Source organism: Capra hircus, chromosome 18 (assembly GCF_001704415.2).
Source record: "Capra hircus breed San Clemente chromosome 18, ASM170441v1, whole genome shotgun sequence".
NCBI lineage: Eukaryota > Metazoa > Chordata > Mammalia > Artiodactyla > Bovidae > Capra > Capra hircus.
In genome coordinates, this window is record NC_030825.1 from 62482048 (window position 1) to 62507311 (window position 25264).

Sequence of the window (25264 nt, forward strand, 5' to 3'; positions counted from 1 at the left end):
GTAGTTTAGTTGCTAAGTCATGTCTGATTCTTGTAACTGGGTTCCTCTGTCCATGGCATTTCCCAGGCTAGAATACCAGAGTGGGTTGCCATTTCCGTCTCCGCGGGATTTACCTAAAATCAACTTTGAATGGAAGTCTTTGTTTCACCTTTCTTAAAGTCAATTGTGCTAATAGAGTTTTTCACCATTAAGAACAAATGCTTTTTGCATTTTTACTAAGTGCGGGCCCGAGGGCTGATTTGGGGATGGGGGGATGTAGGTGAATAAGACAAACCACTGTCCCCAGGGAGCTGAGCTCAAAGGACAACTGTGACAAGTAATTGAACTGGCGGCTAGTGATTAGACAAAGAGAAATTCTAAGCCCTTGAAATGTGAGAGACACATAGGGGTCAGCCTTGAACGTGCTCCATGAGGGTGAAGGGCACGAAGAAAAAATTGTCAGTCACTGAGAAAATAAGGTGATGTGGGTTTGGGGACAGAGCAGAGGGTCCAGGTGGAGAGGAGTGGCGAGGTTAGATCTGGGTGGAAACCAATGTCTCCATTTTTACCAAAGCTGCTCTCAAAAAGCCACATTTTAGGGAATTCCCTGATGTTCCAATGGTTAGGGCTCAATGCTTTCATTGCCACGGGCCCAGGTTTGATACCTAGTTGTGAAACTAAGATCCCACAAGCCTCTCAGGGTGGCCAAAAATAAAAAAAGCTCATTGTAAAAAAAATTTTTTTCTTTAAAGAAAAAATAGAAAAGGAAATATTAAAAAATGCTCATTCTAACACAACATTGCAAATCAACTGTTTGCCAATAAAATTTTTAAATAAAAATATTAATTAAAAATGATTATTATAGCACTATTAATAAATTATCCTAAATTTGCAAAAATTGAAAATGTCTAACAGGGGCTTAATGAAATTTGCCATTAATCACTAAGGCACATTATTTATTGTTTTTACCATATTATTTATATATTTTCTGAACTTCATCCAACAATCTTTAGCCAATTCCATGGACTTGTTACTCTTTGTCCAGAATTTCTTATAGGGAGAATACTCAGGTCTCAATAATATGCATAAATTTAGTAAAACAGCACATTTTTAAAAGATCCTGAAACTTTTGAGAAATTGTAATATAGTTGTTAAAAAGAAACATTTAAAATACCTTTTAATGGGGTTTTGGATTTAAAGAACGCAGAAGTGATCCCTACATCAATGCTTTGTATGAATATGTAGAGATTCAGGGATAATATGAACAGAATTAAATGTGTCCTTGCTTGTTTTTTTTCCGTCCATCACCCTTCCTCTAGGTTTCAGTCTTTCAGCTTCCACGCCATTCACACTGTAAAGCGCTGTCCATAGTTTAGAATGTTTGCCGAGACCCCTGGCATTATCCACAAAAGGTTGAAGGTACTCCATTGCCTTCCCCAGTTGTGACAACCAAATGTGTCTCCAAAGTTTGCCAGATGTCCCCTGGGGAGGGAAAAAAAACACCCTCAATCGAAAACCACTATCCTAGACTATAAAATCCATGGTTTTATTCACCCCAAACCCCCCAGACACTAGCAAGCATGCCTTGGCGTGTCTTATATGCTCAACAAATAATTGCTAAATAGTAAATAGTAGTTGAATGAATAACCGAGCCCCCGGAAGGTACAGTTATATTCTTTTGGGGTGCTTCTGTTAAGTAGGCAGAACCGGGAAAAGGAGTCCAAAATGGCGGTGGCTAAAAGCACTGCTATGCATTTTCCTAGTTTGTTTATAATTTGTTTTTTTTTCTGATGGTATAAACAATGAAGGAGTCGACGGCTTAAAAAATATATATATTGGAGGATGGGTCTCACTCAGAATGGGGCAGGGTGGGTCTGGGTGGGTCTGGGTGGAGACCTGTGGAGGGGAGTGGTCTTCTCCGCAAAGGCTGGGTCTTTGGCTTATATAAGAGGTCGGTAGGTCTGCAACCTGACTGCCTGGCGAGAGAAGCAATGACCTGTATCTTGTGAGTATCACCTGCACATTCTTGTCCTTAAACTGTTCATCCTTTTCTCTTTCCAGCTGCTCTATTTTCAGTAAGTTTTATTGCTTTGCCTTCTGAAATTGCACTGGGTTGCTACCTCTTGGTTTAACCCGAAGCTACCTTTTCTCATTTAAACTGCCCTTGTGAGTTCTAATAGGTTTTTTCATTATTTTTCAGCCAGGAGGCATGCAGGATATTCCCAACTTGGGATCGAACCCACGTCTCCTGCACCGAAAGTACTGAGGCGTAATAACCGAGAATCCCACCCTCAACTCGCCCAACCAGTGTGTACTACTCTGGTGCCTGAGCTTTGTGTCCCCAGAGTTGCTCTAGTGTTTGGCCAGTGACATGTAGGGACGGGAGAATTCTTGCTTCATTTCAGCGTAAATTGAGGCAGCTTTGAGGTTTTCACTCTACCCGCACGACGTGGCAAGAGGGGTCCTAGTTCCAACCAGGGACTAAACCTTGCCCACCTCCGTGCTTCAAATGCAGAGGACTTGGCTGGGAAGTCCAAGGCAAAGTCAGAAATCGAGTAGCCTCAGCATGCAGGGACTTCTCACCTGCATGTTAACTGTCTTTTTACTCCGATAATAGTGGAGGGGCGGGGGGTGACCCCGAGCTTCATAACCGGGCTTCCCTGTTGGCTTTTCCCTCTTGCCCTTGCGGTTTGGGGTTAAGGTGGGGTTACTGTTAGTCCTTTGCAGCGTTCAGTCTCCTAAATCCTTCACTTGGTGATCCTGGCCCGCAACTTCTCAGCCTGTGGTACTCAAACTGTGGGGGCACTTCCGTTTTACGAAGGGAAGTGCCGCCATGTTTTGAGTGTTACCGGTTGAGAGAGTAGCTTCCACTTGGTGAAAACATTAACTGGGCGCCTGGTACGAGTGGGGAAGTTGTCCGTTTCCTTAACGTTGTCTCCTTACACCAATGGCTTTTCCAGAGATCACTAAACTTAATTCTTTTCTAGGATCAGGGTCAGAACAGGTTCCAGCAAACCCAGGCCGGGATGCTCAAAATGGGGGTGCTTGCCGATTTGTGACTGGAAAGTGCTCCCATTTCGAGCGTCCCTGTTCGGGAAAGCCATCTAACGGTTGGAATCTGCGATGTCTGCTCGCGTTTACCGGTCCTGCACTTCATTACTGGCTCAAGTCGGAGAATCTGTCAGCAACCAAGGACTTTCCATGTAGTCAATGGTGGGTTTTACTTCCAACTCCACGGCTTTTGTCTGTAATCTGCCTTTTGTAATCTGTATTCTGTTGCTCCATTAAAAGCTCTGCCTATTATAACTAATCATTTGCTTTTAATCTTAAAAGCTGCCTATTACAATTTTATTTTAATTATAAAATTGGTTTAAATATTAAAAACAGTATGCCTGTATTGTGTGCTGATTTATTTTTCTGGTCATTTCCATAGTTGGTCCTTGGGAACGCTATGGGGAGTTTCTGGGGGTTTGCTGGAAAGTGGGTCTATCTCAGTGGGCGCCTTGTAGGAATTGGGTAAGGCCATTCTTAAGGGTGCAGCTTCGATCCCTAGTGTGGAAAACGAAGATCTGCATGTTGCTCAGGATTAAGCCCTGGAGGTGGGTTTCTAGGGTTCTCACTCCCTGGGTTGGGGACTAAGGTCACAAGTCTTGGCCAGAAACTTGGGGCTAGTTATGTGGGAGACAGTTACCATGGGGATGGGGACATGGTTCATGTGAATCAGAAATGGTTAGCAGCAGACAAGGTTGTTTGCTTCTCACCTCCTGTGTGACCCTCCATCCCTCTGCAGCTGGGGTGGAGCATCTCTAGTGTTAGGTGGTCTCAACATTTTATTCCAAGTTTTGCCTAGTAGCACCTGGGATATAAAAACCGTCAAGGTTTAAATCTTTGACAAGCTCCACACAGATTGGCAGTGTTAAAACGAGTGCCTGCTGCTGCTTCAGTCGTATTCGACTGCAATAGACAGAAGGCCACCAGGCTGCCCCGTCCCTGGGCAAGAGCACTGGGGTGGGTTGCTATTTCCTTCTCCAATGCGTGAACGTGTTCAGTTGTGTCCGACTCTGTTCAGTCGCGCAACATCATGGACTGCAGCCTACCAGGCTCCGTCCATGGGATTTTCCAGGCAAGAGTACTGGAGTGGGTTGCCATTGCCTTCCCCGAAACAAGCGCATAAATGTTCGTTTAGGGCTTCCATGGGGCTCAGGCAGGGCTTCTCTGGTGGCTCAGGTTAAAGCGTCTGCCTCCAATGCGGGAGACCCGTGTTCGATCCCTGGGTCGGGAAGATCCCCTGGAGAACTAAATGGCAACCCACTCCAGTATTTCCTGGAGAATCCCATGGACTGAGGAGCCTGGTGGGCTGCAGTCCACGGGGTCACAAAGAGTCGGACACGACTGAGTGACTTTACTTACTGGTGCTCAGAGGCGTAAATGCCTACAGTAGCAGTTTGTATCTGATGTGGCTTCCCAGGTGGCTCAGGTAAAAGGACCGGACTGCTAATGCAGGAGACATATAAAAGATTTGAGCTTAGTCCCTAGAGGTCGGGAAGGTCCCCTGGAGAAAGGAATGGTAACACTCCAGTAATCTTCCCTGGAAAACAGAGGCGCCTGGCTGGCTACAGTCCATGGGGTCCCGAAAGAGCCAGACACGACTTAGCAACTAAACAGTCTGGCTATTTAACACTCAGTGTTAAAAGAATTAAGCTTAGAATTTGTTCAGAAGTTCAAGCGGCTAAGTTTAGAATATGTTCAGAGGTTCAAGCGGCTGAACTGTGATCTTAGAGTCAGTGGGCTAGCAGTTTGCCCAAGATGCTTAAAGTGAAATCGCTCAGTCGTGTTCGACTCTTTGAGACCCCCATGGACTGTAGCCTACCAGGCTCCTCTGTCCATGGGATTTTCCAGGCAATAGTACTGGAGTGGGTTGCCATTTCCTTCTCCAGGGATGGGTAAATGGAAAGTCAATTGCCAGGACTCTTGTGCTTAGAATTGAATTTAGAGACAACTTAATGTAAATTTTATTCATAGTTGGGTAATTCTGAAATCTAAAATTCAGTTGTAATGGTTACAGGTGTGTAATAATGGTGATTCACAATTTCTAAACATACCTCATTCGTAGTGGGAAATCCTGGCCATTATAATCGGGACATCCCATCTCTGAGAAGTTGCGCCATGTAGTCCTCCCCAAACCACTCCAGCCCCGGAACCTTGAGTGTCCAGTAATTAAATCCTGGAGTCCTGTGTTGCTAGTTTTAAACTAAGGCGGCTCATCAGTAAAGAATCCACCTGCAATGCTGGAGACGGAGTTCTGACTACAAAGCCAGAAAACTCATACCTTCACCTTAAGGTGTACTCTCAACTTTTATGCCCACAAGTTTTCCTTAGCCTTCAGCTTTATGACAGCCGGTGCACGTGCTAAGTCCCAGTCTCACTCTTTGTGACCCTATGGGCTGGAACCTGCCAAGCTCCTCTGTCCATGGGATTCTCCGGCCAAGAATACTGCTGCCATGCCCTCCTCCAGGGGATCTCCCTGGCCCAGGCAGGGATCAAACCTGCGTCTTTTACATCTCCTCCATTGGCAGGTGGATTGTTTACCACTAGCGCCACCTGGGAAGCCCTTACGACAGTTTAGGGATTGCTTTAAGTGGGTCAGATTACCCCTAGTTCAGCTTACTCATGAATTTAGGGCTGCCAGAGGGGAAGGATGGGAGAAGGGGTAGTTTGGGATGGATAATATACTGCTCTATTTAAGATGGATAACCAATAAGCAGCACCAAGTTCCTTATCGGGGCCTCCTGTTGTGAGCAAACTCAGGCAAGCAGGCCTGGCTGAGGAGGGTGGTTATGGTCAGCAGTTCCCTGACCCTTGATTGTGGGCACTGTCGCTGTATTTTTACTTTCTACGACATTTATAGCAGGACTTCACAAGATGCCAACAACTCTCCCCAGCCCATTGTCCTCTGACAATGCTGGGTGTCCTGGGAAGGGGGAGGTTGGAGGGGGGCTGACAAAAATCACCCTCAGTTGAGAGCTTCTGTTCTAGAATCATCTGGGACCCTGCCCTGAATTCTCTCCATGGCACCAACTCTCCAAACTAAAATTCCACCCTCTTGCCCAGCAATCGCACACACCCCAAGCAGCAAAGATTATCCTGCAGAGGATCTTGTCTCTTGAGGAAGTAAAGAGACAGAGATCATCATTGATTCATGGGTCCTGGGATGGTCCTCTTCTGTCCTGACTTCAAGAGAAGAATCAGCAGCCCAGCCACTCAGCAGCCAATGTCCAAGTAAGGTTTTGTCACTCGAAGTGCCGCCAAACTTCGTTGGGTCATTTTATTCAGGTCCATTCCAAACAACCTGAGGACACAAGATGGGAAATATTCCAGGCCACTATGGTGGCATTCCGTCCGTACAGCAAATCTCATACATCCTGCTTGGTTACAATATGTTAATTCCATTAAGTAGTTCATCATTGTAAATCAAATCTTATTGGGAGATAAGCTTGCTCTAAGCTATACCCCATTTTTAAGACCCTAGCCTGTGTGAACAAATTTAATTTGTAATCATCTTACGGAAGGGCTTCCCCTGGTAGCTCAAACAGTAAAGAATCTGCCCGCAATGCAGGAGACTCAGGTTTGATCCCTGGCTGGGAAAGATACCTGGAGGAGGAAATGGCAGCCCACTCCAGCATTCTTTCCTGGAGAAGCCCACGGACAGAGGAGCCTGGCGGGCCGCAGTCCATGAGGTCACAAAGAGTTGGATATGACTGAGTGCCTAAGCATACTGACTCCTGACCCCAAGCCCCAGGGCCCGTCTCCTCCAGAGGCAGGGACCATCTCTCACCAGAGGACTCGGAGTTTGCAGCCCGGGTGGCTCAGCCTCTCGCACAGCAGCCTGACACCTGTGTTCCCCAGGGCGTTGTTGGTCAGATAAAGGTCTGTGAGGGTCTGGTTGACGCCCAGGGCAGAGGAAATGTCCTCACAAGCTTTGCCCGTGAGGCTGCAGCTGTCCAGCCTGCGGAAGATGAGAAGTGGTTGAAGCAACGTCGGCAGTTCGTGTTGGAAAGTGTCAGCTTCATAGGGAATCGGGGTGACGTTTTTAGGGATCAGTTTAAGAAAGAAGTAGACTAGAATCAGATCAGTCCAGGTTAAGGCCGATGCGGTGAGGGAAAGCATTTCATAAAGGCATTTAAAGACACTCCCCTTTGCTGTACAGTAGAAACTAACACAACGTTGTAAAGCAACTATACTCCAATAAAAATTCAAGTTTTTCATTTTATTTATTTTAATTGTTATTTATTTTTGGTTGTGCTGAGTCTTCGTTGCTGTGTGGGCTTTGGTTGTGGTGAGTGGGGGCTACTCCTTAGCTGCGGTGCTCGGGCTTCTCATTGCAGTTGCTTCTCTTGTTGCAGAGCTTGGGTTTCAGCTGGTTCAGCTCATGGGCTCAGTAGTTGTGGCTCACGGGCTCTCGAGCTGAGGATCAGTAGCTGTGCCACTCAGGCTTAGCTGCTCCCTGACATGTGAGGACTTTCTGGACCAGGGATCGAACCCGCGTCTCTTGCATTGGCAAGCAGACACTTTATCACTGAGCCATCAGTGAAGCCCCAAAATTAATTTTTTTAAACAAAAGAAGAAAGAAAGAAAAAAGATCATAGCTCCATCTGTAATGGATATCCCGATTCTGCAGCCAAGAATTTTTCCTTCTGGTAATTCTATCCCAATTTCTCATTGAAACCCTCATCTCAGGGATTAATGTCTATAAGCTCTAGCAGTAGATATAGGGGCCAGGCCTAAGCTGGTTGGTTTCCTTGTCCCCAGCCACCACGAGTAGTTCCCTCTGGGCACAGGATCCATCCAAAACAGTGAACCAGAATCATGCTTTCCCTAGAGACTTTTTCAGAACTTGCACCTGAAAAGAAGTCATCTATAGAGCTGTAGGCTTTTTGCCACCATGTATTGGATCAAGGATAACTTTAACTCATAATGGAGCCAATACAGGAATAAGTAGAGGGGATAATGGAGATCAAGTATCTGAATGCCTAGATCAAGCCATACCTGAAACCTACACTTCTAGTTACACAACTTGATCAATGCTCTCCCCCATCTTTTTTTTTTTTCAAGAAGCCAGCATGATTTGGGCTGCTTCCTGCCCCACCCAACACTATGCCATCTGATTTTCTCTGGTTTCTATTCTGTCCAATTGTATTTCTTTCCTGTATTCCATGCTGGTACAGTAAAAACAGGTAGCACTGAAATGTTGTTGTAGCTGGGATGTTAGATGGAAATGTTTTCATCTTTGGCTGAGGCTGTGAGGCAATATGTGCCTCCAAACAAGGTAGAAGGCAACAGTTCAGGACTTGAAATGGACGAGAAAGACCCAGGTGGGTGACGTGTAATCACCACCTCACAGGCACAGAAGGGTAAGGAGCAGGACATACGGTGAGAGCTGGGGAGGGGATTGTGGAAAGAGCTTGACCCAGATCATCCCATGTCGGGAGCACCTTCTCTGGGGTCCCCATGAGAACACACAAGTGATCCCCACAAGACAGGTATCATTTGGACACCTGCCAGACTGGGAGGGGCTGGTACTGACATCCCAGAGGGAACCTAGCTGCACCAATGAAGGGAGAGATGGGGCTTCCTTGGTCCAGTGGTTAAGAATCCACCTGTCAGTGCACGAGACGTGGGTTAGACTCCTGGTCCCAGAAGACCCCACATGCTGAGGAGCAGCTAAGCCCAAGAGCCACAACCACTGAGTCCGTGCTGTAGAGTCTGTGCTCCGCAAAAAGAGAAGCCACCGCAGTGAGAAGCCTGTGTACTTCAGCTAGAGAAAGCCCTCTCGCAGCAACCAAGGCCCAAGTGCGGGCAAAAATAAATAACAAAAGGGAGACATGCTGTCCCTAAGCCCTCAGCTTCGTTTCCAGTTACCCAGGGCCCCAGATAAGCAAGAGATTTACTAAGGGAGGAAAATTAAAAATAGATAAGCCTGGGCTTCCCTGGTGGTCCTGTGGTAAAGAATCTGCTTGCCCGTGGAGGGAGCAGGGGTTCGATCCCTGGTCCAGGAAGATCACACATGCCAGGGAACAACCACAACTACTGAGTCAGCGCTGTAGAGCCGGTGAGTCACAGGTACTGAAGCCTGCCTGCCTAGAGCCTCTAAGAGATTCTTGACCATCTGAGCCACCAGCATAGGCTCGCAAGAAGGGAACCCAAGGCAATGAGAAGCCCTTGCCCCGCAACAAAGAGTAGCCCCTGCTCTTTGCGACTAGAGAAAAGCAGTGAAGACCCAGCACAGCCCAAAATAACTAATTAACACAATTAATTTAAAAAGTAGACACAGCCTCCTCTCATTCTAAGTGTTTTGGGAGGAAGGGATGGGCTGGTATTGGGAGAAAGGGGAAGGAAGAAAGGTTCATTAACATTTGACTGAAGTTTATTCTGGACCAGACTGAAGTTTTTTAAAAAATATTTATTTATTTATTATTTATTTGACTGCATCAGGTCTTGGTTGAGGCATGTGGGATCTAGTTCCCTGACCAGGCATTGAACTCAGGCCCCCTGCATTGGGAGCGAGGAGACTTATTAGCCACTGGACCACCTGGGAAGTCCCAGATTGAACTTTTATTACATAAAGGTTACCAGAAAGCTATAAATCTGCCCAAGTAAATGCCCAGAGAAAAGGGGAGTTTTACAGAACATGTTTAGAGGCAACGACTGGATGGAAAAACTTAGCCTCGTCTGTTTGTATTCCAGAGGATGAATTACTCAGCGACTCATTTACACAGGTTTTCTTTCCACCTCTGAGCATCTCGTATCTTCCAGAGAGATGGAGGGATGGAAGGATAAATCCAATAGAAAGAAAGATAAGGACAGATCCCCTCCCAACCCTGCCAGGGATCAGCATCACACCCAGCAGTCCTGCCTCCCAGCCACTCACCACAGTTTCCGGAGTCTGCAGGTGGGGTGTCGCAGCCCCTCACACAGCAAGGACATGCCGTGGTCTCCCAGGTCATTAAAGCTCAGGTCCAGCTCCCACAGGTGGGAGCTGACCCCAAGCACAGCAGAGAGACCCTCACAGGCTGCAGAGCTGAGCCGGCAAATGCCGAGCCTGGGAAGACATTAAGCACAGGAGAGAGCTGGCTCATTCCTTCTGAAGTTTTTTTGGGGAAGAGAGCTTGGATCTTACTTCCTCCACCAGGGATTGAACCCCGGTCCTCAGCAGTGAAAGCAGGGAGTCCTTACCACTGGACTACAGGGAATTCCCAGATGTCTTCAGCTTAATGGGGTCAAAAATGCTACTGTATTAACTAGTGAATATTATGCAAAAGAAGCAGACTCACAGATATAAGAACAAACTAGTGTTTAGGGGTGGGGAGAGGGAATGGGGGAGGGGCAAGATGAAATTGACAGTCCTGCTGCTTTTTTTTTTTTTTCCCCACCCAGAAGCTTCTGGGTCTTAGTCCCCCAACCAGGGATCGAACCCCAACCCCCAGCAATGAAAGTGTAGAGTCCTAACCACTGGACCGCCAGGGAATTCCTCATTTTCTTTTTTTTAAATTTGCTTTTTCATCTGTTGCACCATTTAAAAATATAATCTCTGAGCCAGATCTTATGCTAGTCACTGGCACACGCTGTTGCCACAATGTGTTGTTCCTGTACAACAACACACACACACACAGATATTTTGATAAGTGACACTGAGGAGAAAAATAAGGTCAAATGGGATCCTAAAAGTAGTCTTATCTAGGAGATGGAGAAGGTGTGCCTGAAGAAGAAGCATTTGCTTTGGATCCTAACAGATGAAACAGGTATTATCAGGGTGAAAAAAAGAAGAAATCGGAGCAGAAGTGCATCTCAGGGAGACTTCCCTGGTGGTCCAGTGGCTAAGACTCCAGGCTGCCAATGCAGGGGGCCTGGGTTCGATCCCTAGTCAGGAAACTAGATCCCACATACTACAACTAAGGGTTTGCATACCACAACTAAAAATCCTGCATGCTGCAAGTAAGGCCCTGGGGACAGCTAAATGAATAAATAATAAATAAAATAAATATTAGAAGAAAAAAAAAAAAAGGAGTGCATTCCAGGAAGAAGGAACTGCTTGTGCAAAGGCTCTGTGGCAGAAAAACCTTGGACAGGAGGCCGATGGAGTTAGAGGTTAGGAGAGGAGGGGAGGGAGACAGCCCCCCTGAGCCCAGGCAGGAGGGCAGGAATCATGACTTTGGACTCCAAGGATGGTGAGGAAAGCGGGGACTCACCGGAGGGTCTGGAGTTTGCACTGGGGGTGCCTGAGGCCCTCACACAGCAGCAGCACCCCGGGGTCCCCCAGGTCATTCAGGCTTAGGTCCAGCTCCACCAGGCTCTGGTTCACGCGGATGGTGGACGCCAGGTCTTCACATACAGCACCAGTGAGAAGGCAGATCTTCAACCTGCAAAATCCAGTTCGGCGTGTGCTCAGGAGGGTTTCCTGTACAATGCTGATGCTATCCTCACTGCCCCCAATCTTTTTAAAAAATGTTATTACAGTGGACTTGATTTACAATGTTCTTTTAATACCATGTTCTTTTAATATAATACAATGTTCTTTTAATAGCAAAGTGACTCAAGTTATACATATGTGTTCTTTTTCATATTCTTTTCCATTAGGATTTATCACAGGATATTGGATATAGTTCCCTGTGCTATACAGTAGGACCTTGTTTATCCGTTCAGTTTATAATAGTTAGCATCTGCTAACCCCAAACGCCCAGGCCTTCCCTCCTCCACCCTGCCTTCCCCTTTGTAACCACAAGTCTGTTCTCTGCAATAGTGAATCTGTTTGTTTCATAGATAAGTTTATTTGTGTCACATTTTAGATGCCACGTCTAAGTGATATCATTTTAGATTCCATGTGTAAGGGATATCATTTGTCTTTCTCTTTCTGAGTGACTTTGCTTAGTATGATCATCTCTAGGTCCATCCATGTTGCTGCAAATGCCTGCCCCTAATCTTAAAAGTAATGTTTTCAAATAAACCACTTGTTTGAAACATGGCCAAAGGCCTAAATAGACATTTCTCCAAAGAAGACATATAAATGGCCACAAATCATGTGAAAAAAATGTTCAACATTATTAATCATTAGGAAAACGCAAGTCAAAAGCACAATGAGATATCACCTCATACGCGTTCGGATAGACATTATCCAAAAAACAGAGAACAACAGGTGTTAGTGAGGATGTGGAGAAATTGGAACCTCTTTGCACTGTTGGTAGAAATGTACAATGGTGCAGTGGCTATGGAAAATAGTGCTTCCTCAAAAAATTAAAAATAAGTGTGTGTGTGTGTGTGTTCAGTTGTGATTGACTCTGCAAACCCATGAACTGTAGCCTGCCAGGCTCCTTTGTCCATGGGATTTCTCAGACAAGAATACTGGAGTAGGTTGCCATTCCCTTCTTCTGAGGATATTCCCCACCCAGGGTTTGAACCTAGGTCTTGTGCATTGCAGGCAGATTCTTTACCCTCTGAGCCACAGGGAAGCCCATATGAGGTCCCTAAAGGAGTCAGATTCAAAGAGACACCGGTAGAACTCACCACAAAATCCGCAGCCTACAGACTGGGTGCCTCAAGCCTTGACACAGCAGCCTCAGGCCCGAGTCTTCCAGCGCATTTCCTGTCAGGTCCAGCTCCAGCAGATGGCGACTAGTGCTGAGCACAGAGGCGAGCTCCTGGCAGGCCTCGGCCTCCAGTTGACACTTCCTCAACCTTGGGAGGAAAGAAAAGAGTTGAAGAGGGTGCCATCTTGCTTTTCCGTGTCCTGATGGTTTCTGCTCTGGCCCATTGAATCAGCCGACATGCTTCCCTGGTGGCTCAATGGAAAAGAACCTGCCTGCCAATACAGGAGACGTGGGTTCGATCCCTGGGTCAGGAAGAACCCCGGAGGAGGAAATGGCAGCCCACTCCAGTATTCTTGCCTGCAGCATCCCATGGACAGAGGAACCTGGCGGGCTATAGTCCATGGAGTTGCAAAGAATCAGACACGACTAAGCGACTTCACTTTCTTCTTCCTATAGTTCCTTTTGGAGAAGGAAATGGCAACCCACTCCACTGTTCTTGCCTGGAGAATCCCATGGACGGAGGAGCCTGGTGGGCTGCAGTCTATGGGTTGCAGAGTCGGACACAACTAAGCAACTAACACACACACACACACACACACACACACACACGGGTGGTCTCATGGAGGCAGCGTACACAGTAATAGTTCAGAGCAGGGTCTCTAGGGTTCAACAACCTGTTCCCCACCCCCCATACTTTGACCTCAAGGGAGATTTTTGTTTTGTTTTTGGAGTTTTTTGTTTGTTTGTTTAGCTGCATCCCATAGTGGCTTGTGGGACCTTAGTTCTCAGACCAGGGATTGAACCCTGACAGCGAGAGGACAGAGTCCTAACCACTGAACCACCAGGGAATTCCCTCAAGCGAGTTTTCCTCAGGTCTCAGCTTTCTGTTACATGTACCACCATGTCTCAAGTCACTGACTACAATAAGGATACTAATTACGCCGGCTCAGGGTGGTTGTGAGGATTACATAATTTATTAGAAGCAGTGGGGTAGAGCCAGCCTGACACATGGTCAGCGCTCCACCAGCGGGAGTCACTGTTTGTTGAACATCCTGGAGGAGGCGCCTCCTCACCCAGCTTTGGCACATGGTGTGCAGTGAGGGAAGGCTCTCTGGGAGGACTTGAGCTGGTTCTCGAAGCGTAAGTAGAAGTTGATTTGGAGGAATAAGATGAGGGGTAGTGAGATAATAGAAAAAAAATACACACACACACACACACACACACACACACACACACACACACAAAGTCTCTGCTCTGGCTGCTGGCGGCACAGAGTTCCTAAATCTCTAATTTCCTAAGGGATAAAACAAAAGCAAAAACATGGGACTTCCCTGGTGGTCCAGTGGTTAAAATCTGCCTTGCAATGCAGGGGACACAGGTTCCAGGCAATGAAGCCTTACTCTGACGCCATCTCCAGGTAGATAGTGTTAGAACCAATTTAAATTCCAGAACACCCAGTTGGCGTCACACGCCTTCGTGTGAGGATAACCCCACACATAAAGTGTCAGAAGTAGAGTGTTGGGGGCCTTCCCTGGAGGTCCAACGGTTAAGAGTTTACCTTCCCACTGGGGTCGGGGGGTGCGGTCTGGGTTTGATCCCTGATCGGGGAACTAAGATCCCACATGCCTTGTGGCCAAAACCCAAAAATACAAAACAGAAGCAATATTGTAGCTAATTCAATAAAGAGTTTAAAAGTGGTCCACGTCAAAAAAAGTCTTTAAAAATGGGAAAAAAATGGAGCGTTCTTATGGGTAGTAGTAACAAAGACATAGAGGGGGAAGGCAGGGTGATTTTTTGAAAACAGTGGCACGGAAGAAAAAGGAAGTTGCACAAGAAAAGGATCTTTGCATGGAGACCTTTGGGGTTCTGAGTACTCAGGATGTGGTCAATAAATAGGGTGTGGGTTCTGGGTGGGCAGGGGCCCCAGGGACTCCTCACCATGTGGAAATGACTGGGGTCAGAAGAGGCCAGAAACAGGTTCTCCAAAGTGCAAAGAGTCCAGAGCGGGAGTCTCAGGTCAAGGGTCTAAGGGCAGCTCTAATTTGAGCTCAGTGGTAAAGAATATGCCTGCCAAGCAGGAGATTTGGGTTCAAACCCTGGGTCGGGAAGATCCCCTGGAGGAGGAAATGGCAGCCCACTCCAGTATTCTTGCCTGGAGCATCCCATGGACAGAGGAACCTGGTGGGCTACAGTCCACGGGGTGGCAAAAGAGTCAGACACGACTGAAGTGACTCAGCACTCTCACACCAAGTGCAGAGTCTGGGAGGGGTGGCATCTCAGGTCACGGGTCTAAGGGCAGCTGTGATGAGAGGTAGGGGTTTGGGGACTGGCATCTGGGGAGATGCTTCAAGTCCCAGGACACAAGCAGCTTGTCCCAGGAGATCACAGAGGTGAAGGACATGTTCCTGGGCGGGGGGGGGGGGACACTCACTGCACCACCTGCAGCCTGCACTTGGGGTGCCGGAGCCCCTGGCAAAGCAGCTGCACGCCCAGCAGCCCCAGGGCATTGCCACTGAGGTCCATCCTCAGTAAGTGCTTGTTGGCGATCAGTGCGGTCGTCAGGTCCTGGCAGATGGAGCTGGAAACTCGGCATCTCTTCAGCCTGGGACGCAAAGAGGAAAAGAGCCAGGTGATTTCGTTTGGGGCTGTTTTGTAAAGGGGCTTCCCAGGTGGCGGGTACTAGTGGTAAAGAACCCGCCTGCCAACGCAGGAGATGTAAGAGAGGCAGGTCCGATCCCTGGGTGGGGAAGAGCCCCTGGAGGAGGGCACGGCAACCACTCCAGTATTCTTGCCTGGAGAATCCCACGGACAGAGGAGCCTGGCGGGCTGCAGTCCACGGGGTCACAAAGAGTCAGACACAACTGAGCGATTAAGCACGCATACTTGGTTTACAATCTTGTGTTAGTTTCAGGTATACAGCAAGGCAAGGTGATTCAGCTTTACCGAATACATACAAATATAAAAATTATATGAATATATATATCAGATTCTTTTCCTTTATAGGTTATTATAAGATATTGAGTAGAGTTCCTTGTTCTCTAGAGTAGATCCTTGTTGGTTATCTATTTTATATATGAGCTTTCCTGGTGGCTCAGAGGTAAAGAACCCACCTGCCAATGCAGGTTCAATCCCTGGGTTGGGAAGATCCCCTGGAGAAGGCAATGGCAACCCCCTGTAGTATTCTTGCCAAGACTACAGTCCATGGGCTCGCAAAGAGTGGGGCCCGACTCAGCAACTAAACAACAACAACAAAGTGTGTATTTTAATCTCCACCCCCTAATTTATCCCTCCTCTCCCCATTCTCTCTTCTTTTCTCCATCACTACAAGAAGGTAATTAAGTTAAAGTGAGGTCATTAGGGTGGACCCTGGTCCCATATGACTGGTGGGTGTCCTTATGCGGAGAGGAGATTAGGACAGAGACACACACAGAGGAAAGACCCTGTGAGGACATGGAGAAGGTGGCCGTCTGCAAGGCAGGGAGAGGGGCCCCGGAGGAAACCAAGCCTGCCGATGCCCTGAGCCAGAACTCCCAGCCTCCACAGCTTTGAGAAAATCAAAGTCCATCACTTAAGTCATCCAGCCTGTGGTGCTTTCTTATGGGAGCCCAAGCAAACATCATCCTATGACTTTTTGTTTTTTGTTTTTGGCTACACCACGTGGCTTGCAGGATTTTAGCTCCCCAACCAGGGATTAAACCCGTGCCCCTGGCAGTAGAAGCTGGACGTTTTAACCACTGGACCACCAGGGAAGTCCCACCCTATGCTCTTCCTGATGGAACTCCTTAGGATGGAATGGTAGGGCCCCCAGAAGCTCACAGACCAGCCTGGACTCACCTCAGGTTCTGCAGTCTGCAGTTGGGGTGTCTGAGTCCTTGACACAGCAGCTTCACCCCCCGGCTTCCCAGGGCATTGCTGTGCAAAGCCAGCTCCACCAGGCTGGGGTTGGTGCTGAGGGCAGCAGCCAGCTGCTCGCTGTAGACATCAGGTAAAACGTGCCTTTCGGGGCTGTGGGAAGGACACAGGATGGTCGGTTTAGAGATGTTTGGCCCTGGTGCATGTGCTCAGCCCCTCAGTCATCTCCCACTCTTTGCCCACCAGGCTCCTCTGTCCATGGAATTTCCCAGTAAGAAGACTGGAGTGGGTTAGCATTTCCTTCTCCTGGGCATTTTCCCAACCCAGGGATCGAACCCACGTCTCCTGTGTCTCCTGCATTGGCAGGTGGGTTCTTTGCCACGGAGCCTGTGGGCGTCCCAAGCAGGGCTAGTGGTAAAGAACCCGCTTGTCAATACAGGAGACATAAGAGACAGAGGTTCAATCCCTGGGTCAGGAAGATCCCCTGGAGAAGGGAATGGCTACCCACTCCAGTACTCTTGCCTGGAGAATCCCATGGACGGAGGAGCCTGGTGGGTTACAGTCCATGGGGCCGCAAAGAATCGGACACAACTGAAGCAACCTAGCACAAACGCGCGCCAGGGAAGCTCTATATTTGAATATGGACTGAGTATTAGAAGATATTAAGGAATTGTGTCTTTTGGTTGTTGCTTTTGTTTTTTGCTATGCTGATCAATTCCTGGGTTCAATCTGGTATTGAATCCAGGCCCTTCGCAGTGACAGCGGGAAGCCCTAACCACTGGAAAGTGAACATGAAATTGCTCAGTCATGTCCAACTCTTTGCGACCTCATGCACTGTAGCCTACCAAGTTCCTCCATCCATGGGATTTTCCAGGCAAGAGTACTGGAGTGGGTTGCCGTTTCCTTCTCCAGGGGATCTTCCCAACCCAGGGATTGAACCTGGGTCTCCCGCATTGTAGACAGACGCTTTACAGTCTGAGCCACCAGGGAAGTCCGCTAACCACTGGACCACCAGGAAATTCCCAGGAATTGTTAATTTTGTTAGGAATGATGATGTCATGGTGAGGGAAGGGGACACAGGTTCAATCCCTGGTTGGGGAAATAGGATCCCACAAGCCTAGCAGGAACAATCCCCCCCAAAATTTTTTTTGAGGGAAAAAAAAAAAAAGCAAGACAGGGAACAATAGATGAAGCACATTTCGCAAAATGTTGCTAACTGGTTAAATAAATGATGAATATATATATTCATCTATCTATCTCTCTATATATACTCTGCGTATATTTGAAATATTCCATTGTAACTATTTTTTTTTTCCAAGAGCATTAGCAAGCAACTCAGAGAGGGCAGAAAACCATATAGTTCCGCTCCTTGATTGAGTAACTATCAGGGAGCTCTTTAAATTTATTGATTTATTTATTTTGGCAGTGCATGCAGTGTGGGGGATCTAAGTTCCAAACAAGGATTAAACCCGAACCCCCTGCAGCGGAAGCACGGAGTCTTAACCCCTGGCCCACCAGGGAAAGCCCCAGAGAGCTCTTTAAAGCCTTTCATCTGTACTTGTGGTTCCCAAGTGTGGTCCCCAGGCCAGCAGCATCACCTGCTCTTCCAGTCTTCATTCTCTCTCAGTAAAGTTTGGGTGTTTCCCCCGTTATGCTGTCTTATGTCAGTTTAATTCTTAGGCCCAGCCAGAGACCCTAAGAAGGAAGAGGATTCTTCTTCCCCCGCAGTTCCAAAGCTGATGAAATCATTGTGAGACTGCACAAACAATTATTCCATCCGTTTCCCCACAAATTTGCCTTTCCACAGCTTGCTGCCCCGGAAACTCAAAACCCTTTTCTTTTGTCTTGTCACAGCCCTAAAAATGTATTGTTTTTGTTAAGACTGTCCCTAAGCCCAAATACTTTTTGTTTAAAATTTATTTTTAATTGGAGGATAATTGCTTACAACCTTATGTTACTTTCTACCATACACCAACGTGAGTCAGCCACAGGTATACACATGCCCCCTCCCTCTTGAACTTCCCTCCCATCTCCCACCCCATCCCATCCCTCTAGGTTGTCACGGAGCACCAGGTTGAGCTCCCCAAGTCAGACAGCAAATTCCCCCCAGCTGTCTATTTACATATGGCAATGTATGTTTCCACGCTCCTCTCTCAATTTCTCCCGCCCTCTCCTTGCCCCACTGTGCCCACGAGTCTGTGCCCTTTGTCTGCCTGTGTCTCCATTGCTGCCCTGAAGATAGGTTCATCGGTGCCATCTCTCCAGGTTCCACATATATATATATATATATGCATAACCCCAAATTCTATGGATCCCTTTAGGGTACTCATTTCTGGGTCCATCCACATGTAAGTGGGAACAAACGTGCCACTAAACTTCTATTTTTTTTTTTTTAGCTTATGAATCTGTCTTTTGTAAGTCTAATTTATAAGCCCCCAGTTTCACAACCTAGGAGAGGAGAAGAAACAAGAATGTTTCCTTTCCACTCCACTTATGTTGAAATCCTTGCTTCTAAGGTGATTCCTCAGGGAACCCAAACCAAAACAAAGTCCTAGCCGAACACACACACAAAGAATGTCACTTGCTCAGAGTTTCCTTCACTGACCACCTCCTTTCATGTTGCCCTTCCCCCTCCAAGTCTCTGTTATATAATATTACCTGGTTTTACTTTCTTCCTAACAGATAACTCTGTTTGCAACTGCCTTAATCAATTTCATTTCATTTGCCTATTGATTTATTTACTATTCTCTGTCTATCTTCCTTCTCCATTGACTGTTTGCTCTGTTAGGGGTACTGGGTGGCTTATTCATACTGTCTTCAACCTATAAAAAAAAATTGCGCAGCAACAAGGACCTACTTACTGTATAGCACAGGGGACTATACTCAATATCTTGTAATAACTTATAATGGAAAATAATTTGAAAAAGTATATATATATATGTATTATATATCTGAGTCACTTTGCTGTACACCTGAAACTAACACAGCATTGTCAGTCAACTACACCTCAATGTGAAAAAACTTTTAAGGAAAAAAAAAAAAAGACCATATAGTAAGTTTAGAAAAATTACTTGGAATTCCCTGGAGGTCTAGTACTTAGGACTGTGTGCTATCACTGCCAGGGAATCCAGGTTCCATCCCTGGTCAGGGAACTAAGATCTCCTAAGCCCAGCAGGGCAAGGACAAGGAAAAAAAAACAACCTGAAAAAAAAGGGATAGCCCAGTCCACAGATATAATATATGTTATAATATATGTTATAATATAATATATCCAGTCCTGGATAATATATGTTGACTGGATACATTCTCCTTGACATGGACCACTATTTAGTCCTGATAAGTATTGCTTAGAGCTTCACTGGTGGCTCAGTGGTAAAAAATCCACCTGCCATTGCATGAAACCTGGGTTCCATCCCTGGGTCAGGAGGATCCCCTGGAGCAGGGCATGGCAACCCACTCCAGTATTCTTGCCTGGAAAATCCCATGGACAGAGAAGCCTGGCAGGCTACAGTTCATGGGGTCTCAAAGAGTTGGACACAACTGAACAACCATTAGGGTTTTTGTTCTTGTTGTTTAAGAACTAGAAAATGACCTGGGCACTGTTGACACTTTGGAGCCAAATAGTTCTTAGTGATGGAGGCTGTCCTGTGCACTGTAGGGTATTTTTGCAGCATCCCTGACCTCCACCCATTGAGACCCCTATCATCTGTCTGATCTCCCCTGACTGTGACAGCGAAATCCTTCTCCACATATTGCCAAATATCTCCTAGGATGGAGGGAAAAGTCACCCGCTTTGAGAACATGAACCTGGCTAAGGGCATGAACTCGGGGAGCAAGCCCCAGCAAATACTTACGACGTTGCCAGGGGCCATCTCAGCCCGTCTTCTCCATTGGCTTGGTAGGCAGCCCCGAACAGTTGCAGCACCTCGGCGTTCCTGCAGCTCTTCACACAAAAGGAGGACACCATGTATTCCATCTTGGTGGTGATGTTGTTGACCACGACCACCTGGAAGTGGCTGAGGGCTTGTTGGATGAATTCCTCCTCCTGGAGCTCGTACAGGCAGCCGAAGACCTCCAGGGCACCCTGCTTCAGGGTGGACCCCTCGCTCCGAGCCTTGCGGCGGATCCACTCGAGCAGCTCGGTCTTGACGCCAGGCGAGACCTTCCAGCCCAGCGTCTTCTCCAGGTAGCTCCTGGTCTCCTCGTTCAGGAGTCCAAACAGGAAACGGACCGTGAGGGCTAAGAAGCTCCTCTCGGAGAAGGCGTACTCGGTCAGCAACCTGCTGAGGTCCCGCTCGGGGCCGGCTCCGCTCGCTCCATCATCCAACACGTAGTGCATGGCCGCGAAAAACTCCTGGAAACTCAGGTGGATGAAACTGTAGAGAGTCTCGCAGTTGATGTCCTTCTGGAAGATGTTCATGTTGAGGAAGGAAGAGACGTCGGCCGCGTCCAGGCCGTGCTCCCGGAGGTCGCGCTCCGCAAAGAGGATCTTCTGTTCCCAGAGGCCGTGGGCCGCCAGGGCGCACAGCCCCCTCCGGTTGGGCGGGGACGGCAGGGTGGGGGTCCCTGGCTTGGGTTGCATCAGACTCAGGAGGTAGAGCAGGTACACGGCCGTCGTGGTCCTCGACCTCCGTCTTAAGAGCCCCCCGCCCTCCAGCTGCTGCTTGAGGCAGGTGCAGACCACCCAGCACACCATGGGGACAAAACAGAGAGTGAAGAGGGGCTCGTCGTCCCTCACGAAGCTGAAGACCTGGCCTGCCTGCTCCCTGTCGTGGAAATACCTGTGGAAGTACTCCTTGCGCTCTGCCTCGGAGAAGCCCAGGATCGCCACGTGCCTGGGATGCTCGAGTGAGCGCTGGAGCTTGGCCAGAGCAGTGGGCCGCGTGGTGATGAGGAGGGACAGCTCGGGCAGGAGCTTTTTACGAATCAGGCTGCCCAGGAGGACCTCCGCGGGGGCTTTCTTCTCCCAGCAGAGGCACCAGGGGCCCTGCGGGTCGTGGAAGGAGGGTCTGAGTTCGTCAAAGCCATCCATGATGACGAGGAGACGCTCAGGCACGCGGACGAGCTCCTGGAGAGGAGCGCAGGGCTCCGGCCAGCAGCCGGCCAGGAGGTCTCGCGCGCTGCGCTCCGCGGTGCCCCGGTTCATCTCCCGGCAGTTGATGTAGCAGACGTAGTCGAACCTGTCTTGGAAGAGCTTCCCATCGGCCCAGTCGAGCATCACTTTGTGGGCCAGCATGGATTTGCCCATGCCCGCCGCGCCCTGCAGGACGACGGTGCGTGGGGGCTCCGGGCGCTCTTCATCTGGCTCGAAGAGGGCCTCGATCTGGATGAGGCTGGCCGGCTGGCCAGCGGTCCCCGCGTTTCCCTGGCCCGTGTCCAAGAGCTTCTGCTGGGTCCATGTGGGGCTGGAGTGTTCCTTCGCCAGGAGGAGCCGCGTGTACCGGTGGCTGAGGTTGACGAACTCCCCCAGGCGCGCGTTGCGGTCTTCCATTAGCCGGAATTTCCTGCGGACGTAGTCTCTGTAGGCTTCCCGGGAATCTAACGGAGAGGAATGAAGGACCGTGAAGGATAGATCGGTCAGCAGCCTTTAATGAATGCGTGCATTAATGCAAACTGTGGTCTAGTGAACTATCTGCTTTGCGATGACCTTGGAAGTCTTTTCTAGATGGAGCCTGGGAACTTTGGTGCTTCGGTACACCACCACAGATCTTGCCTCCTTGTGGGAAGCAGAAGCATCAACATGGGAACTATTCTTTTTTTGTTGTTTTTCTTTTAACTTCCCAGGTGGCTCAGATGGTGAAGAATCCTCCTGCAGTTCGAGAGACCTGGGTTCAATCCCTGGGTTGGGGAGATCCCCTGGAGAAGGGGACAGCTACCCACTCCAGTATTCTGGCCTGGAGAATTCCATGGACAGAGGAACCTGGTGGGCTATAGTTCACAGGGTCACGAAGAGTCAGACACAACTGAGCGATTTTCACGATTCTCGTTAATAGGTGGCCCCGTGATAAAGAACCTGCCTGCCAGTGCAGGAGATGCAGGTTCAGTCTCTGGCTTGGGAAGATTCCCTGGAGAAGGAAATGGCAACCCACTCCAGTATTCTTGCCTGGGAAATACTATGGACAGAGGAGCCTGGTGAGCTACAGTCCACCGGGTCTCGAAAGAGTCACACATGACTGAGCACACGCGCAGGGATAGTTGATTTATTTTGCAATGTGGTACCAATCTCTGCTGTACAGCAAACTGACTCACTTATACACATATAGACATTCTTTTTCTAACTATTCTTTTCCATTGATTTACCACAGGATATCGAATATACTTCACTGTGGTACTGTAAGACCTTGTTGTTTATCCATCCTATATAGAATAGTTTGGATCCGCTAATCCAAAACTAGTCCTTCCCTCCTCCACCCACCTCCCCCTTGGCAATTAGCAGTCTGTTTTCTAGGTCTGTGAGTCTGTTTTGTGGATAGGTTCATTTGTGCCATATTTTAGATTCTACCCGTAAGTGATATCATATGGTATTTGTCTTTCTGACTTCACCTAGCACGACAATCTCTAGTTGCATCTGTGTTGCTGCAAATGGCATGATTTCATTCTTTCTTGTGGCTGAATAACATTCCAGCTTCTTAAGGCTGGAATGGATAAAGAAGATGTGATATATATATTTATCTTTATCCATTCAACTGCCGATGGACATTTAGGTCATCCCCATGTCTCAGCTACTGTGACTAATGCTGCTGTGAGCAAAGGGGTGCATGTATCTTTTCAAAGTAGAGTTTTGTTCGGATATATGCCCAAGAGTGGGATTGCTGGGTCGTATGGTAATTCTAGTTTCAGTTTTCTGAGGAACCTCCATGCTGTTTTCCATAGTGGCTGCACCAGCTTACATGGCTCGTGGCTCACCTTTTCTTGGAGCGGCAGGCAAGACGTCCAGAGAACATGCTGACTCACTGCCCAGCGAGGGTGGGCCACCAGGTGGAGCGTCTGGAAGAGGAATTTGCCAGATCAGCTGGCATGTATCTGACTAGCCCTTCACGACAGTAACTTCCATTACATCAAACTGTCTACATGGTAATAACTCACTGCCCACGGGTAGCGATCATAGTGATTGGCACCTCCATCCATCTGATTAATCCCTCAGCCAGGGCATTCTGAGTCGGCTTGGATTCCTCCTCCCCTTCAGCCCCACACCAGAAACTAGCATTTTTGAAATGTCTTTTATACATGTGTACCTGGCATATTTTTTTATTTGATACTTATTTATTGAACATCTTCTAATCTTTTATGGACTCCAAAATATGTATTTATTAAGTACTTAGTATGAAAAGTGGGGTTTCCAAGCCAGCCAGGGTGATTGAGCAGGGAGAGGGAGAAAATGAGTAAAGGAATCACAGAGAAAGTAGTGCCTTCAGGGTTCTGACAGATGAATAGGAGTTTTCCAGGTGAAGAAGAGGGAGGTACTCCAGGCAGCTCAAACAAAGTTCAGGGGGATGGGTTAGAGGCAGCTCTTGGGAGCCCAGCGATCATCAGGAAGGAGAAGGGGCGATCTTCCCCAGTGGTCCAGTGATTAAGAACGGCCTTCCAATGCAAGAGACACAAGTTCAATCCCCACTGGGGGAACTAAGATTTCACCTACCTCCAGGCAACTGGAGAGAGAAACCAGCATGCTACAATGAGGACCCCACGTGTCACAAGTAAGACCAGGTGCAGCCAAATTAATTAATTTTTAAAACAGGAAGCAGCAGAAAAATCTTGAAAAAAAACACAGCAAAACAAAAACACAAAAGAAGGGAATCGGTGGGTAGCAGCCTCAGCCCGGACCGTCAAAACCTCCTTACCCCTCCCTTGGTCCTCTCTGTGGCCTCTCTCCCACAGGTCCTTCCTGTTGATACGCTGAAAGACGCCAAGGGCCAGCAGCCAGGCCTCCCGTGGCCCGAAATGAGCCGCCAGCAGCTGGGCCATTTCCAGGGGACCCGCCGGCTCCATCCGCCCCCAGGGGATCTTGGCCTCCCCCATTTCTGTCGCAGTCCCCAGGTATAACTTGAACTTCTTCAGCTCCACGGCCTCCAGTTCCTCCAAGTAGGTGCAGAGGCGACCCAGCTCACTCCTGAGCGGGGCTGGGGACATGGGGGCTCCGTGGGCCCTCCAGGAGAGAGGCTGGAGGGGTGTTTCTATACCCGGGAGGATTGAGTACACATGCCCAGCTCTGATCACCGCAGGCAGAGACGTGAACGCCCACACAGTCCTTCTGTTGAAATAGTGCCTCCTCCCCCTTCGATTCCTTCCCACCCCTCCCCACCACACCCTCACCTCACCAACAGGTCCACTTTGAAGAGGAGGAAGTGGAGACAGATTGGGAAATCGCAGGAGGCCTTGAGTGGCAGTGAGAAAAAGCTTTCACTTCTCTCCTTCCCCGCTCCCTGGACCAAACATTCTTTGTCCTGACTACTGTCTTTGCCTCACTGGGTCCGAGGTAGATCATTATCAAAATAGTTCTTGCCCTTGGGCTGGGGGGATGTTTTCCTGGTGGTGCTGGTGGTAAAGAGCCTGTCTGCCAGTGCGGGAGACATAAGAGAGGTGGGTTCGATCCCTGGGTCGGGAAGATCCCCTGCAGGAGGGCATGGCAACCCGCCCCAGTATTCTTGTCTGGAGAATCCCATGGACAGAGGAGCCTGGTGGGCTACAGTCCATGGGGTTGCACAGAGTCAGACAGGACTGAGGCAGCCTAGCAACGCATGCTTCCTCATGGGAGAATGAGACCTCCTTTCCGATGATATCGGACTTGGATGTGTCGCTTGCTTTAACCAATGTCATGGGAGCAAATGTGAACATGAAATGTGGGTGAAGGT

General features: G+C 48.3%; 1 protein-coding gene across 1 annotated transcript; it reads right to left on the reverse strand.

Moving 5' to 3' along the window:
• Nucleotides 4989-24625, reverse strand: NLRP12 (NLR family pyrin domain containing 12). The gene is made up of 10 exons (XM_018063018.1): nt 24254-24625; nt 23319-23399; nt 20267-21950; nt 16395-16565; nt 14992-15162; nt 12538-12708; nt 11226-11396; nt 9908-10078; nt 6815-6985; nt 4989-6328 (listed from the first exon to the last, which is right to left on the reverse strand). Exons 1-10 carry the CDS (start codon nt 24540-24542, stop codon nt 6241-6243), a joined length of 3168 nt encoding a protein of 1055 aa, XP_017918507.1. The 5' UTR covers nt 24543-24625; the 3' UTR covers nt 4989-6240.